Here is a 16,253-nt window from a genome sequence, read left to right on the forward strand (position 1 = left end):
TTAGTGTTGCCCAATTTGGTTCATAAATTGTCCTTTGAGCAAATAAATTTCGTGAAAGTTAATTTCTTGTTTCCACACAGGTAAAAAGTATATATTCAAAAAGGCCTTAAAAAGGCCCTTGGCTTCCTTCTGTTTCCATACTTTTGCCAACATCACAGACTCTCCCACTGAGATGACAAACCAACATAAATGCTTCTTTCTCTAAGTTGCTTTCAGTCATGGTGTTTATCTCAGCATCAGGCCAGTAACTAATACACTTCCTGTGTCTTAAGAGAGCATCAGACAAGCATTGGACCAACCAAGTCCTCTGAATGTGGGTACCAGCTAGGAGGCCAAGACAGTCTATGGGACTTCTAACAGTGGAGCCAATCTTTATCCCTAGAGCACAAATGGACTTTGGGAGCCCTGTCACTATGGAGGAATACTATTGCAGCCCAGATACAGCAAGGAGGGCCTAGGCCCTACCCCAAACAATTTGACAGATTTTGAAGGTCCTTGGTGGAGAACCTCACTATCCCTGGGGAGGATTCTGGGGGTAGGTTGTGGGTGGTTGGGGGAGAACAAGGGAGGATGGGAGGGATGGATATGTAAATATAAGCAGTAATTAAAGAATTTAAATAAAAAAAGAGAGCACCAGCATTTTCGGCAGCAGTGTTCAGGTACACCTCACATGCTATAGAATTTACACACAGTGACATTATAATTTAACATCTTTTGGTAAGTTTATTTCACTGTGTGGCTAATTAATACAACTAATTAATCAACCAAGTTAGTTATTTAACTTATTTAACACACATATTACCACTTGAGCAAATTCCCCAGGTCTACATGCAGTAAATTTTAGTTTGATAACAGCCATCTGCTTCTAACAGTCAATTTTCCATTTATGTAAATTTATCTCCTAACAATGTTTCCAATAAATCACATATATAATCTTTTAAAACTGGCTACTAGAGTTCATTCATGTGGTAGCATGTGGCTTTAGCTTTTTTCTTTGTATTAGTAACTAACACTAACAAACATTTGTATGGATAGAGTACATTTTGTGCATCTGTTCACTGACAGACATTTCTGATTACTTAGTGGTCACTGAGAATGTAGCTGGTGTGGTGGCTCAAAACAATAACTACAGCACTTTAGAGACGAAGGTAGGAGGGTCATGAGTTCAAGGCTAGCCTCAGCCACCCACGACTTTGTCTGAGGAAACGAAAAATAATCCTGTTATGAACATCTGTACACACATCTTTGTGACAACATATGCTCATAGTTTTCTAGGACAGAATCCTAGGAGTGAATTACTGAAATGTGTTTTTTCCTTCAATTTGAAAGAAAACATCAAATTGTTTCCAAGGTGGAGGCTGCTTGGCGTTCTGTCAGCCATATTGAGGGATCTAGCTTTTCTCCATCATTTCCAACATTCGTTGGTCTTATTTCCTATGACAACTGTTTTCATGTTGTCATAGGACCAAAGACCAATGAGAACATCTAATGAGGTTATTTATATCTGTGCATCTTGTGCAAAGTGTGCATTCAAGTTCTTGTCTTACTTTTGTTAGGTTTTCCTTTAAATCGTGTGAGTTCCTTATTGATTCTAGATAGAAGTATTTTATCAAGTATATCATTTCAGACTATTTTATCGTAATCTGTGGTTTGTACTTTATTATTTTTAGTTGTATGTTTTGAATTACAAAAGATAAATTTCCATGATATTCAATTTTTGCTTACCTTTTATTGATTGTGAGTTTTACATCAAATCTAAGAACGCTGCTTAACCCAAAGCCATAAAGTATCCTCCTCTAGCCCAAAGGATAAACAGTTTAAACCTCTAGGTAAATCTGTGGTTGATTAGTGCTAGTGTTTGTAGATGATGTGATTTAAGGGTCTAAGTTCTTATCGCTTTCATGTTTTTAATCATGCGATTTTGTAATTGTCCCTGAAGGATTTTTCTGGAAAGGCTATTTCTACCCCCATCAAAGTATCTTATACTTTGGGTTAAAAATAAGAATGCAAAGATTTATATTTTTTGTGGTTTCTCAAAGATACATTTCATGCATTAATTTTACATGCATGACATTTAAATCCAAGGTATTATTTGTTCTATATTTAATATTATTCATATATGTAATATGTCATATACATTCAACGTGTTTATAGTACATGTTAAATATCTGCATGGACATATATATATATATATATATATATACTATATATATATATATATATATATATATCACATACAAGCACACACAAACTGCCAGGCATCATAGTGGCTCAGGTTTATAATGTCTGCGATCCCACTACTAGGGAGTATGGGGCAATAAGGTCAGGACAAAATTGAGGCTATTTTACATAAAACAGTCACTTTGAGGCCAGTGTGAACTACACTATGAGATCTTGTTTCAAAACAAAGAGACAAATATTTTTATACCAATACTTCAGTATCCTTACAATTCTCCAATATGTGCTGAAACAGAATAGTGAGATTTTCCCAACTTTGCTAGTACTGATATTGGTTTGTCTGTAGTTGGTGAATTTTAAGTTCAACTTCTCAATTTCTGCAAAAATGATTGTTGGTTTGTGTAAGAACTGCATTGAATTTATTGTCCAATTTGGAAAGAATTATCATCTTATCAATAGTGAAGTGTTTTTTAATACATGAAATAATAGCTTTTTCATTTATATCTACTATTATTTCTTTTAGTAATATTTTGTAGTTTTCAGTGCTCTTATCTTGCATTATTTAAACTATTTATACTCCTCGGTAGCCTATTATTCTGATAAATAAAATTATGTTATTTAATTTTTCTTTTTCTTGAGGCAAAGACTTTCTGTGTAGCCTGGGCTGACTTCAAACCACAATCTTCTTGCTTTACCCTTAAGTGTACTGTAGAGTTACATTGTCAGGGAAGGCCCATTTAGGGAAAGTTGTCTGTCACCTTCTATTCAAAAGAATGGAATCTACCTCTGGGTGGGTATAGGCCATTCTATTTTCCCTTATGAGTTAATGCAGTTAGGCTAGCCAATCACATAAAGAAGGAATCTGCCCCCCTTAAACCATGCTAAAGAGATAGGAGGACTAAATATCTGTTTAATGATGTTATCTACTTTCCCTTTTCACAGTTCCTACCCCCTAGTTCAGTCTTATTGGGGCCAAACATGCAGTCTGGTAAATCAGCCAGTTTTTCTGAATTACTCAGAAAAAAATGCAATTGTCTCCTTTCTTCTCTTTAGCCCTTTCTTAGGTATGCTTTTCCTAACAATTGGGCTTTATTTTCTCTAAAGCTCCCCTCCCTGACTGCTGCTGGTCTATGTGGCTTGCTTCCCTGGTGGTTTAACTCAAGAAATGTGGCTTTTCTCTTCTCTTCCAGGAAACTGCTGAGACTCAAAAGTTGCCTTCCCTGGGATTTTTCAAACTCAAATAAAATTGCACTCAAGCTTCCATTTGAGTTTTTAAATTCATTTATTAATAAAATCAAGAACAACAAAAGGGTCCCCATTTCCTCAGTATTGTTTGGTAATTGGTAATGGTAATTTTTGGTAACACACACTAAATAAGGAATTATTTTCTGAATTTAGTTTTTTTAAAAATTCATAATATAGTATGTAAATTGATTTACTTACGTGGTTGGTATCACTAATTATTAGCCCTAATAAATTTGTGTATGTTTTCGGAAAAATTTCACACTCAGATTTATGATCTCCCTCCCTGATCCTTTCTCTCCATACTACATTGATGTTACATTGATAAATATAAGAGATAAACAATATCCTTGTTTGCTCTATGATCTTAAGATTCAGGAGTATTGTGAGAACAATCATGCAAGTGATTAGCTGTGAATTATTCAGTTACCATTTATCAACTGGCAAACACTCCTTTTGTAAGTAATTTATTAAAAAGCATTAGCCATAATTGAATGTTGGATTTTGTCAAATTGCTTTTCTGCATCAATTGAGGTGATTTTTGTTTCCTTTATCTTGCTAATGCAGTAATTCATTCACTGGTTTTTCAGATGTGAAGTCAACATTCCTTTCCCGGGCTACACCCACTTGATATAGTGCTACATCATTTTCATGGTATTGGGTTCAGAGTATTAATACATTCTTAAAGATTTTTCCATCTTGTTAAAAAAGAATTTTTCTGCAGTTTTCTTTTCTATATGGTATATTGCTGTAACTTTGTCAGCATCAGAATCAATGGAAAACTAAATTGGGAAGAGATCCACTTTCTCCTGAGTCAATTTGTGAGGAAGCATTATTATTCTTTTAATTATTTCAGATAATTCACCAGGGAAAGCACACAGCCTGGCTTTTATTTGTTAAAAAATGTTTTGCATATTACGATAAACCAGCCTGTCTCCAATTTAGGCTTGAAAGCCATCGTACAGTAAAGACGAACTAGGCTCATTCCTGTTTATGATTAAATCTGTTTCCCAAGGATTGGGTTATGCCTCACTTGTAATCTTAACTAAAATTGGTTTTGAACTGCCTGTTCCAGGAAATGGCAACCATGTATATATTTCAAAACATTGCAACCCTACCTTTGTTTTAAAAGGTTATCATAGCCACCTGTTGTTACCATTACCTTGTTATGACTACTTTATGTTTTGTAACCCTGACTCTTTGCCTGCCAAATCCCCTATTGGAAACTACCTACCCCGGAACTACAAAAACCTGATCTTCCGGTTGGGCATGACTTTGTTCCCAGAACTTGGGAGGCAGAGGCAGGTGAATCTCTGTGATTTCTACTACATACTACATAGTGAGTTCATATTACAGCCAGAGATACATAGTGAGACCCAATTGCAAAACAAACAAAAACAAGAAACAAACAAAACACATTAAAACCACCTTATTTTCCCCATATCCAAGGCTGACTTGTTGAAGCCGACCTTACTGGGGAGGCATTCTATATACATGAAAAAATACTTACTTTAATGAATTTGGCCATAATGGTTTGGATTGATGGTCTTTCTCCTCACATCTTTGGAATTAACATTAATTGTAATTTTTGTAGTTTTTGAAGTATTTGTCCATGTCTTCCAAGTTTTCTAACATATTGCTCTAAAACTTTCCTTAATATTATTGCCTTGTGGTTGTCAATCTTGGAGGGTTATTTGTGGTATCCATATGTCATTCTTCAAGTCTAATGAAGGCTGTTAATTTTATGGTTTCAAATAACTTTCATGATCTCCCATGGAACATGTCACCTTCCCTGGGGAGCAAGAAAGGGATGGGATGGGGGCTGGAGGGGGGCATGGGAGGATGGGAGGGAGAGGGAACTGGGATTGATATGTAGAACAAGATTGTTTCTAATTTAAATTTTAAAAAGAGAGGAAAAATAACTTTCATAGAATTAACAACTGGCTGTAATGACTCTTTCTTATACATTTGTATCTTCTATTTAATTGAGTTCTGCTTGCATTTTTTGGGTTGTGTCTTCTGCAGGCTTCCACATTACCTGTAATATTACTTTCCTACCGGCAGGTGTTTACAGCTTATGCTGCCGACTGAGAGATGAAGTTCTTTCTATATTCACACCCCAGAAGCTGGTGTAAGTTTCTCATCATGGTAGCTTAGAGCTGCTTCAACAATGAAAATAGGCTCACTTCTCATTTTGTATCAGTTGCAGGTATGCCCTAATATCTATGTGATTTCTTCTTCTGACCCACAGGTGATTAAAAACATGTTTGATTATCTAATGTTTTCAGATTCTTTAGATTTTCTGAAGCTGTTAGTTCTAAGTTGATTCTGTTGAATTCTGTTGTGTAGTTATGCCTGCCAAACTTACTGAGAATTGTTCTACAGCTTAGCAATTGGTCACTCCTTTGGAACACCCATCTGCAGCTGGCAGAATGAGTACCTCCAGTTGGGCAGTATATTCACACCCCAGAAGCTGGTGTAAGTTTCTCACAACCCTGCCAATTTTCTGTCTAGAATGTCTATTAGATGTTGCTTACTGAAATTTATAAATATAGTGACTTACTTTTCTATTTATCTTTTGAATTCTTCAAGCTTATCTCCTGTATTCTGGGCTTTACTGATAAGAGCATATAAACATTTTGTTTTCTCTATTTTCTATGCTTTGTCTCTATTTCTCCTCAAATGCTTTTTTTAAAGTTATGCATTTTTGTGTTTGATGCTTATTTTCTTTGTTGATTACCTTAGTGATCTAGATGAGCCTTTATTTGTAACAATGGACTCCATGTTAGTACTAATTCACTTTACACTTTCAGTAGAAAACTCAATCTGAAGCTCCAAAGCTTCTGTAATTAATGCCTATTCTAATTGTATAGAAGTTCATTGAATTGTGCAGACTTTGGGTCTGGTTCATTTTGGTGTGCAGTGTTTTTTTTTTATTATTGGCTTGCAAGCTGTTTTATAATAAAAGTTCATAAAATGAAAAAGAAAGAAATGAAAATACTAACTTATTTATTTAATTCTGAGGTGAGGAATTATTTTTCTTCCCCCTTTATTTATGAACTAAAGATAGGCAATGTAATTGGACAACAGTGTGAGGAAATAGTGATAGAAATCTGGCATGTAAAATGCTCTGCTGAGTTAGAAAAGACACCAATATTCAGAGGCTTGGGAATCTCCTGAATCTATTTCTGTCATCTCTCTGCTCAGTTTTATTGCATTAGAATCAGAGATACTTGTCATGTAAATGTATTACATACATTTTCCCATGATACATGATGGGGGCTATATTTAATTTGTTAATAGTTTGATAAACATTCTTTTACTAAAGTTCATCTTATCACCTTTTTCATGTGGCTGGTGCTTTTAGTGCCAAGTTAATTCTTGCCTGTTGAACATCATAAAGATGTGTTTCTCTCAGAAATTATTAGTTTCAACTTCCATATTTAAATCTGAAATTTATTGGGAATTGAGAGGATTTTTTCTCCTCTTTTTTTATATGTAGTATGAGGGAAGAATCAAGAGTTTGCTTTTTAACTCCTCTGCTATTCAATTAACAAGCATCATTTATTGGATGGTTCTCCCCTTTGTCCAATGTGCCTAAGGATTGGCTGAGTTGCCTAGCATGTGATCTGCCCATCACAAGTCTCTTCTCACTCTATTCTGTTCTATTTGTCATCAAAAACCTTAACAGTATGCCAACGTCTATGTTATTGAATGAATCCTCTTATCTCACTCTGCACATTCCCAGTTGTTCTTGTATGTTTTTGACTTTCATATTTCTGTTTGGTTTTTAGAAGCAATCTGATGGTTGGAATTCTGTTGGATCAGTAGATTCATTTGAAGCAGTTAAATATCTTTTTTAAGCCTGCCTGTTTATACTATGGTAAATCTCTTCACCAGATCTTCTTGGCTTTCTTTTGGTAAACTTTATTATTCTATATATGGACCTACAGAACAATTTAGTAGGATGTATTTCTGTTCATTTGATATATATGATGATATTTGAGAATGCTGTTTGGAATTCATTCCTATGTGTTTCCTGTGGGTGTCTGTAAAAAAACAATTCTTGTTGATGGTATTGGGGATTGAGGCTAGGGCCCCAGACACTGTAAGCAAGCATTCTACCACTAACCTATATCTCTAGCCTTGGTCTTACTTTTTCTTTTGAGACAGAGTTGCTAAATTCCTCAGGCTAGCCTGGAAATTACATTCTTTTGTCTCTGCCTATTGGGTGGCTAAGGTTTTAGGCCTAGGCCACCACTCCCAGAGCACAGATGCATGTTAGACATTGACCTAAAAAAAACTTTCTTGTTACAGACAATTCATTCTGACATTTTGAAATTTTGGAAGTGTTATAGAAACATCTGTAGATAATAACAAGAGTGCTCTTAGGAGATGGGTACCATTGCTTTGGTAAACTGTAGAATGATGCAACCTTAAGTATCCCCTTATGAGAGACTCTGCATAGCAGCCCACACACCTCTATCTTATACCAGGCTCTCTAAGTCTTCACCATAGTTATGTTCTGTTTTGAAATACTAAGAAAAACAAACACAACTCTGCCTCATTTTCTGTCAGTGCTTCTCGTGTAGTCTAGGAAAGTACATCTAATGATTTCAAATTTCAGTGTTTATTTTAAAATTCATGCTATTCATACTCATCTAGAAAAAAACCTACATTTTCTTATGAAGATAAAGCTGTAAATAACTGGTACCAAATGGCAATGAGAAAAATAAGCTTCATGCCCCATGCCTTTGTGCCTTTGGCCCACATGTTCTTTTGCTACTACTGAATCTCTTCACTGAGAAGTACAGTTAATCCCAACAATTGGAGCTCTTCCTCCTTGTAGCTGTATAGTGAGACCACAGCACACATGCAGAGCTGTTGTGGGATATTTGTACACTGTGTGTAAATGTATTGCTGTGATTGGTGCAATAAAAAACAGAACAGCCAATAGCTAGGTAGGAGGAATAGGCTGGACTGCAGGGCAGAGAGGGGACTCTGGAGAGAAGAAAGCACAGCAGCCACCCAGATGTGGAGGAAGCAACATGAGCAGTATGGAGAGATGAGGTTATTAGCCACTCAACAGAACATAGATTAAAATAAATGGATTAATTTATGTTATAAGAGCTAGCAGGACAAGCATAAGCTAAGGCCAAGCTTTCATAATTAATAAGTCTCCATGTTATTATTTGGGGCTGGCAGTGGAAAAGAAAACTTGAATACAGAGAACAGAGATCTGATCATTGGTAGAAGCCACATGCCTATGTAATGCTGACAAACATGCCCATGATAAAAGTGTATGAATGACTGGGTGCTATTCTGATAGAAGCTCCACCTCAGCCACTGTCATCCATATACCCACAGAGCCTGGGATGTTCTGATGGAAGCTCCTCCTCAGCCACTACCATCCATATACCCAAAGAGTCTGGGATGTTCTGGTGGAAATTCCACCTCAATACCCCTTCCCCCATCTCTCTCTCTCCAAATCCTACACCATCCCAGAAAGCCCACCAAACAGAGCTCCTCCCCCAGAGATGCTCAAGACCACTCCCACAGGGCATTTAAATTGCCCCCCAGAAAACAGACATGTGGTTTTTGCAGGGTCTCTAGTTCCTCCTTTCTCAGGGATGGAAAATCATCCAGGAGTGTTTTATACATTAAACCTGGATTTTTTTCTAATTTGTTTGATTTGGTCTGATTTGGATTGCTGTATAGAGAGGCTTATCGGGGTGCAGAAACTTTTCAGGTGTGTCCACCACCAGAGAAAGCCTGAGTTCCTGAAACTCAATACAGCACTCTGTATAGTAGTGGGGGTGGGGGAAAACAGTTCCATAACATTCTTTTCATTAAAAGGAAAGCACATTGAGAGATTGATCTATACAAGTCAACAAAGTGAATAGATTAAGCCGAACTTGGTCATTTATTTATACTCAAGACACTCTTGGCTTCAAACTTTGCTCTTTTGATGTAAGTGATGGACAGCCAGAAACTGAATTACAATTTTCATTCTACCAAGAAAAGGGCTGTTTAATGCTGTAGATCAAGTTATACTAGCATGAGGATAATGGGTAGCTCTGCAGAGATCAGGTTAAACCTCATTGCTTCATTCAAGTCAAGTCGACCTAAATGTTTAATATACAGCACCCACTTTTGATATCCTATAATTACCTACACAAAATAATTTTTTTACAAAACTATCATTTTTATTTGTGGGGATCTGGCCTGGGCCACTGAAAATTATTCATTAACTTCAGTCAGTTATCATAGAACATCCATCTATGACAGACACAGACTTCATTTTCAAGCAAGCATTTTTCAGTCAGATTTGATACACTGTCAAGGTCAGAATGTCTTAAAAACAGAGACCTCAAAGTTAAGAACTGTAGTAATATTTTGTTTGTGTTTTAATAATACTTGCCTGATGATTGGAGTGCAAAGCTAGCCACACTAGTTAACCAGGGAGGCCAGGCAGTGGTGATACACACCTTTAATACCAGCACTCAGGAGACAGAGAAAGACAGATCTCTGTTAGTTCAAGGCCACCCTGAGCTACACGAAATTGATCCAGTTTAAAAGAGAAACAGAACTCACACAAAAGTGATCTCAGTACTTGGGATCCCACGCCTTTAATCCCAGCACTAGAGAGGAATATAAGGCAGGAGACAGGAACTCAGTGCAGTTTGAAATTTGGTAAAGACAGATGCAGTCTAGAGATGCAATCAGAGCACATAATTGCCCCTTCTGTCTGAGTATTAGTAGAGGTGAGAACTCTCTAGTGGCTAGCTGCTTTCTTCTCTGACCTTCAGCTTTAACCCCAATATCTATCTCTGGATTTTTATTATTAATACCAATTAGAATTTATGCTATAAAGAACTCTCTGGTGAATGAGGCAAAATCTCATCATAGGTATACAGTGAGACATATTTCAATGTATTTATAGTTGTAGTCCTTAAAATAAGAAGTTGTTGCATTTTGGTTTAATTTGCTCAAATCTCTGAATGTTGTAGCTTTCCATAAAATAAATCTAGTTTATAAAAAATCATCATACTTTTAAAGATTTTTAATAGGTCAAAAACCATGTCTTGGCTTAATCTCTATTGTTCCTAAAAGCATACAGTTAAGCAATAGGTGAATATTTAAAAGTTTACTATCAGGACAGCCACCAAGTAGACACTTGCCAAGTCATTGAATACTTCAATAGTAAAACACAAAAAATCTCTGATTTTACTTTATTTTATAGCTCTTATTTTTAAAATGCATGCTGTTCATTCAAACAATAAAATTAAATCTAAAATGATAAAAAATTGAATGCAGATGGAAATAAATTCAGATTCCTTTATGGTTTGTTTTGCCAATAAGATTTATCCCAGTTAGGGGACAGAGTCATCCAAAGACCTTTACACTGAATATTTGTGAGTTTTAAATTTTAATTTCATTTTTAATTGTGAACTTGAGTGCAGGTGCCTCAAAAGTCAGTGGTATTGGGTTCCTCCAGAGCTGGAATTTCAGGCAGCCAGCCAAAGTGGTCCTGGGACTCGAACTGGGGTCTAACTTGGGAAGAAGAGCACATGCTCTTAACTGTTGAGCCATCTCTCAAGCCTGAATATCTGCAAATTTTAGTATATCAACACATGCCAAGTAATTCCTTTAAATATCTATTAAAGGGACCACTCTCCCTGTCTAATTTGCTTTTGAAAAATATTCAATGTTTCTACTTTAATTCACTTAGTAATGAAAAGTAAACGAGACCAACAAGCATGTTTGATTTGTCATGGAACAGAAACAGCTTTGCAAGAACAAAATTAAATTAAAATAAGTGATTCTCCTCTATGGTGAAATTGAATTCCCCCCTCCCGCCCAAACTTCATAACATCTATGAAATACAAGGCAGACACCAGCAAGATAGAGTGTCTTGATACTCAGCATGCTCATTGGCCCCTACTCCTGACCTATAGATGGTCTATGTGGCAGGACAGGGACAGGTCTACAGAAAACATACATGTCCACATATTTTACTGACATAAGCTGAGAATGGCTGGGGCTGCAGGTCACACTGTCCCAATGGGTGTTCCACCTACCGTTTTTGCAGATGGGGCAGCACTGGTCAGGCTCGTACACGGGGTCCACACATTCCGTCTGGGGACAGGCCGACACTGTACACAGCACTTCACCATTGGCTTCACAGCGACACCGCTCACATGGAGACACCTGAGACACAAGTCCATGATCAGGGTCACACCTCCCACAGTCCTTGTCCTATAAAGTCATATCTTTATTTTTAGATATGAAGATGTCCTGATGTTTTAGGAATAACATTTTTAAGTTCTTGGGCCCAGTATTTTTTCAAATGTGGATGAAAGTTCCTGGTGTTGCCTGAGGAGTAAATGCAGGTATTCACTGGGGCTCCAGTCAGGGCAGGGACTACTTTGAAAGCATCCCTTTGAAGAAATATTTCTGTTGCTTCCAAAAATCAAGTTACTACTGATTTCTTGCTCAACAAAGCCTTACTCTTCCATAGCTCTGTCAACTCTACACTTAATCTAGCATGGACTGTTCCTAATATTTCTCAGAACCGGGTGGAGGGAGGTAGGGAGAAAGGAAAATACAAGACACTCACATAGTCCTCTGAGGCCAGGAGGCCCTTGTCAGGAGCTGCATGACCTTGATGTCCCAGAGGTCTTATAGCCACACTAAGTGCTCTGCTGAAATGGTTGGCCCTGTCTACTGGAAAGGAACCTGAGACTTGGAGGCATTAGGCAACTTGCCTTCACCAGGTATCCTAAAGGATCAAGCTGAGATGCCATAGAGGGCTCTTGACTATAGCTCCATGCTACCTCCTCTCCAATGCCTCACAGGGTCATTCCTTCATGTCATCAGTGGTACCATATTCTTCTGGGAACCAAGACTTTAAGAGGTATTAGGGTCTGTCTGTATGTATGTCTCTGTCTCTGTGCTCCCTACTCTGAATGAGTCTGTCTGTCTGTCTGTCTGTCTGTCTGTCTGTCTGTCTGTCTGTCTGTCCTCTGTCTTTTTGTGTATGTATACAGAGAGGGGGGACACTTAAATATTTCCCAATAGCCCAGAATAAAATGTTGTCCTATTTTTCAATTTAAAACCAACTTTACAACAATATCAAGGCACAGGTTTAAGAAGTATTTTTGGCACAATATAGAGTGGGGGATTTTGTAATGTGAATTTTTGTTGTTGTTGTTTTCCTCAGTTTTTCCTGGTTAGAGCACTGCATCTCTGTCTCAAGAGCAGATGTAGACAGCAAGTAACATGAGGAAAATATTCTGAGTTTTAAAAGCAAAGACCTTGAGTTGCAAGGGAAGCAGTCAAGTGCATGTCAGATCCCTTTAACTGGAAGGACTTCAGGCAGAAGCCAAGAAGCCCAGATGGTATGGCTTAGAGATGCAGAGCCACGATGCCCCAAGGGAGCACAGGCCTACCCAGCTTAGGGCAGTAGAGCTAGCAATGGGCAGGAAGGTCACATATTTGCATATATCCTTAGGAAGCTGCTCTAGGAAGAAAAGATGATGCTCAATATGAGATGGATTTAAAGGAGACAAAATGGTCCCTCTGTCAATTCCTTAGGCAAAACATGCACTTGAAAATCAGACTGAATCAGTATTCAAGCAGGTGGCCTTTTGGTGAGTCCACCCTTCCACATGAGGCCTCAACCTGTCCTAGAAATGAAGTCCCCTATCTCCACGCCAAGCTAAAGCCTTCCTATGTGAGGGCTGCAGAGTACAGTTCACCTGTAGACATACAAAATGGTTTGTTATTCTTTATTCTTTTTGATTGTGGGTTTTACTGTCACTAGATATTAAGAAGTCTGACTCAGCTACACAGGAATTTGTTCACTTCTCAAACACCAGAATTAATACTCCATCTGGGTTACCATGAGTGTCCCTCTCCAGACTCCCCTCTACTACCCATATCTCCTAAAATCAGCTCCCGCACTGGGGCTGCCTTCACTCCAATCCCAGTCTCAGGCCACCCCAGCTCCTACAAAGAGAGGGTGGTGAGAGGGAGTTTCAAGTCTCTGTTGGTTCCCCGAGGTGCTCTTCTGGTAACACCTGGGAAAGAGTTCTTCAGCAGGTCACAGGCCCCTAGTTCCTAAGATACCAGTCTTTCCTGTTTATTAATGGGGTGCCCACCTTGTCCAGGACCCAGCCTCACTTCAGAACTGCCTGTAGAGTGTTCATGTTCCTATCTTCTGCAAGACAATACAGTCTAATACTTGCTTCTGAATCACACAACTGACCATCCAGTTTCTGTACTCCTCTGTGACCAACTGTCAGTCTCTTTTGCCACTCCTTGTGCTGATTCCTAGTCATTGATTAAGCTACAGCCAGGTAACCAGGCATGCCTAGGAATAATGCTACCTCCTTATTTGTGAAGCTCAGTGATACTTATCCTTCGATTATCTTGGCTTTCACTCTTCTGCTCTTCACTTGTACAGACCTGTGCACCTTTTAAATGTCATACCAAATCAATCTCTGCTGACTATAGAGCCATCTGAGATGTGCCCATCAAAGCACGGATAGAGTTGGGGTCTTTCCTCCAGTAAGCCATCACTCAACTCTGTCCCTTGGCCTGTTACATAGCCCTGAGAGCATATGAAATGTTGCTAATTTTAAAAATAAAACAAGACAAAGGAAATAAAAAAATAACCAAAATAGTGTTCATGGGACCTCATGAGCCAACCAAGAAAGTTGTAACCAGGCTCAATCTTAGCATAGCACATTAAAAATTAACCCCTTGAGGCTGACAGGGACCCAGAGGGACTCAGGCTAGATCTTGTTGCACCTCTGGCTCTGACCCGGACTGGCCATCTAAAACTGACTCTGTTCAGCGGCCCGGGGCACAGCAACCTACCAGGAGTGATCCTAACATGTATCAACAAGAAAAGCATGGTTTTTCCCAACCAGGAAACGGGGATGAAAACATTCTCTGTTCATGCCATACTTCCAGCTGCAATTCAGAAGTGTGAACTTCTTCTGCCACCTTTTGGAAGGGTGAGGATAAGATTGTGTTTGAGGTGAGGTATGTATGCATGTGTGTGTGTGTGTGTGTGTGTGTGTGTGTGTGTGTGTGTGTGTGTTTGTGTGTGTGTGTTGGGGGGGCTGATGAACAAGTAGGGTAGCTGGACATAGCCCCTGCTGGAACAGCTCTAATTTCACCCTGCTGGTCTTTGTCCCTTGTCCACGTGGCTTTCTTAGTTACCATGTGTGTTATGCTGGCAAGCAGCAGCTCATTGTTAGAGGAAATCTAAGAAACATACTCTAAAACCAAAGCAGAAATTTTTCAGTAAAACAACTCTGACTACAGCATGAACAACAAAGTGTAAATAAATACAGTAATTCAATGGTAATAAAAGTAGATCAGGCCGGGCGTTGGTGATGCACACCTTTAATCCCAGCACTCAGGAGGCAGGGGCAGGCCGATCTCTGTGAGTTCGAGACCAGCGTGGTCTACAAGAGCAAGTTCCAGGACAGCCTCCAAAGCCACAGAGAAACCCTGTCTCACAACCCACCACCCCAAAAAAGTAGATCAGTCATTACTTGGGGTGCCCTCACAGCGCTCAGTAGATACATGACATGTGTCTCTGTCACATGAACAGCTGCCGCAGTCTATGCAATAAGTACTGAGGCTGTATCTTTTGACTCAGTAGAAGTGGATGTGGTGGTTTAAAAACAAATAATGTCCCCAAAGACAGTGGCACTATTAGGGGGTGTGGCCTTGTTGAAGTAGTTGTGGCCTTGTTGGAGGAATTGTGTCATTGTGGGGGTGGGCTTTGAGGTCTTTTTGTTCAAGCTTCACTCAGGGTGATACTGAGACCACTTCCTGTTGCTTGCAAGATGTAAGACTCTCAGGTTCTTCTCCAGCACCATGTCTGCCTGCATGCTGCCTTGTCTCATCATGGTGATAATGGACTGAACCTCTAAATTGTAGACCATCAATTAAATGTTTTCATTCCTAAGAGTTGCTGTGGTCATGTGGTCATGGTGTCTCTTCACAACAATAGAAACCCTAAGACAGTGGAAAATGTAGTTAATACATGAAATTAGTTTCATGTATAAAATGGAGACCATAAAAATGAACACTGTTCCTTACACATGAACTATGTATCCCCACATGACCTAATCACTTCCTTAAAGATCCTACCTCTTCAAGAGTCCATCCATCACCACAGGGATGATCAAGTCTCAAACATGTGTACTCTACAAGATGGCAAGTTGTATATAATTTGTATTAATGAACTTGGGTGGAATTCGGTGTCTTTGTGTATGAAGCTCTGCCTTGGTTACTTTGTAAATTCTAATTACTGATATCACAAGAGGGGCCTACAGAAAACTCCTTAAATTTAAATCCTGATCTTGCCTATGTCTCTCAATTCTTTCCTGTGGAAAAGAAGAAATCTCTCCTCCCCTCCCTTCCCCTCCGCTCCCCTCTCCTCTCCTCTCGTCTCCTTCTTCTCCTCTCTTCTCTTCTCCTTCCCCCTCTGTCTCTGAGACAGGGTCTCACTATGTAGCCCTGGCAGTCCTGAAACTCACTATGTAGACCAGCACAGAGACCCACCTGTCTCTGTCTGCAGAGTGTTGGGATCAAAGACATGCAATACTATGCCCTCCTGGAAAACAAGAAATCTTTCCAGATACTTCCTCCTGCTCATTCCTGTTTGCATCACAGCATTTTCTCACCACACCAGAATTGCTCCCTGCTCAGGAATTCCGTGCTCCTTTCTCAAATCAATTCAAACGCTGTTCTATGCTGCAAGAAAGGGGCATTGGTATATAGAGTTGTGTGTATGTCAACCATCCTGT

At 38.9% G+C, this 16,253-nt stretch overlaps 1 protein-coding gene across 1 annotated transcript in view; it reads right to left on the bottom strand.

Annotated features, from left to right (window-relative positions):
* Positions 1–16,253, bottom strand: part of Vwc2 (von Willebrand factor C domain containing 2) — a 138,567-nt gene that overhangs the window by 100,924 nt on the left and 21,390 nt on the right. The window contains exon 2 of the mRNA XM_027388123.2: positions 11,502–11,631. Within this exon, the coding sequence (XP_027243924.1) occupies positions 11,502–11,631 (130 nt within the window). The remainder of the gene's footprint in view (positions 1–11,501; positions 11,632–16,253) is intronic.

The sequence above is a fragment of the Cricetulus griseus genome (assembly GCF_003668045.3).
Source record: "Cricetulus griseus strain 17A/GY chromosome 1 unlocalized genomic scaffold, alternate assembly CriGri-PICRH-1.0 chr1_1, whole genome shotgun sequence".
Classification (NCBI taxonomy): Eukaryota; Metazoa; Chordata; class Mammalia; order Rodentia; family Cricetidae; genus Cricetulus; species Cricetulus griseus.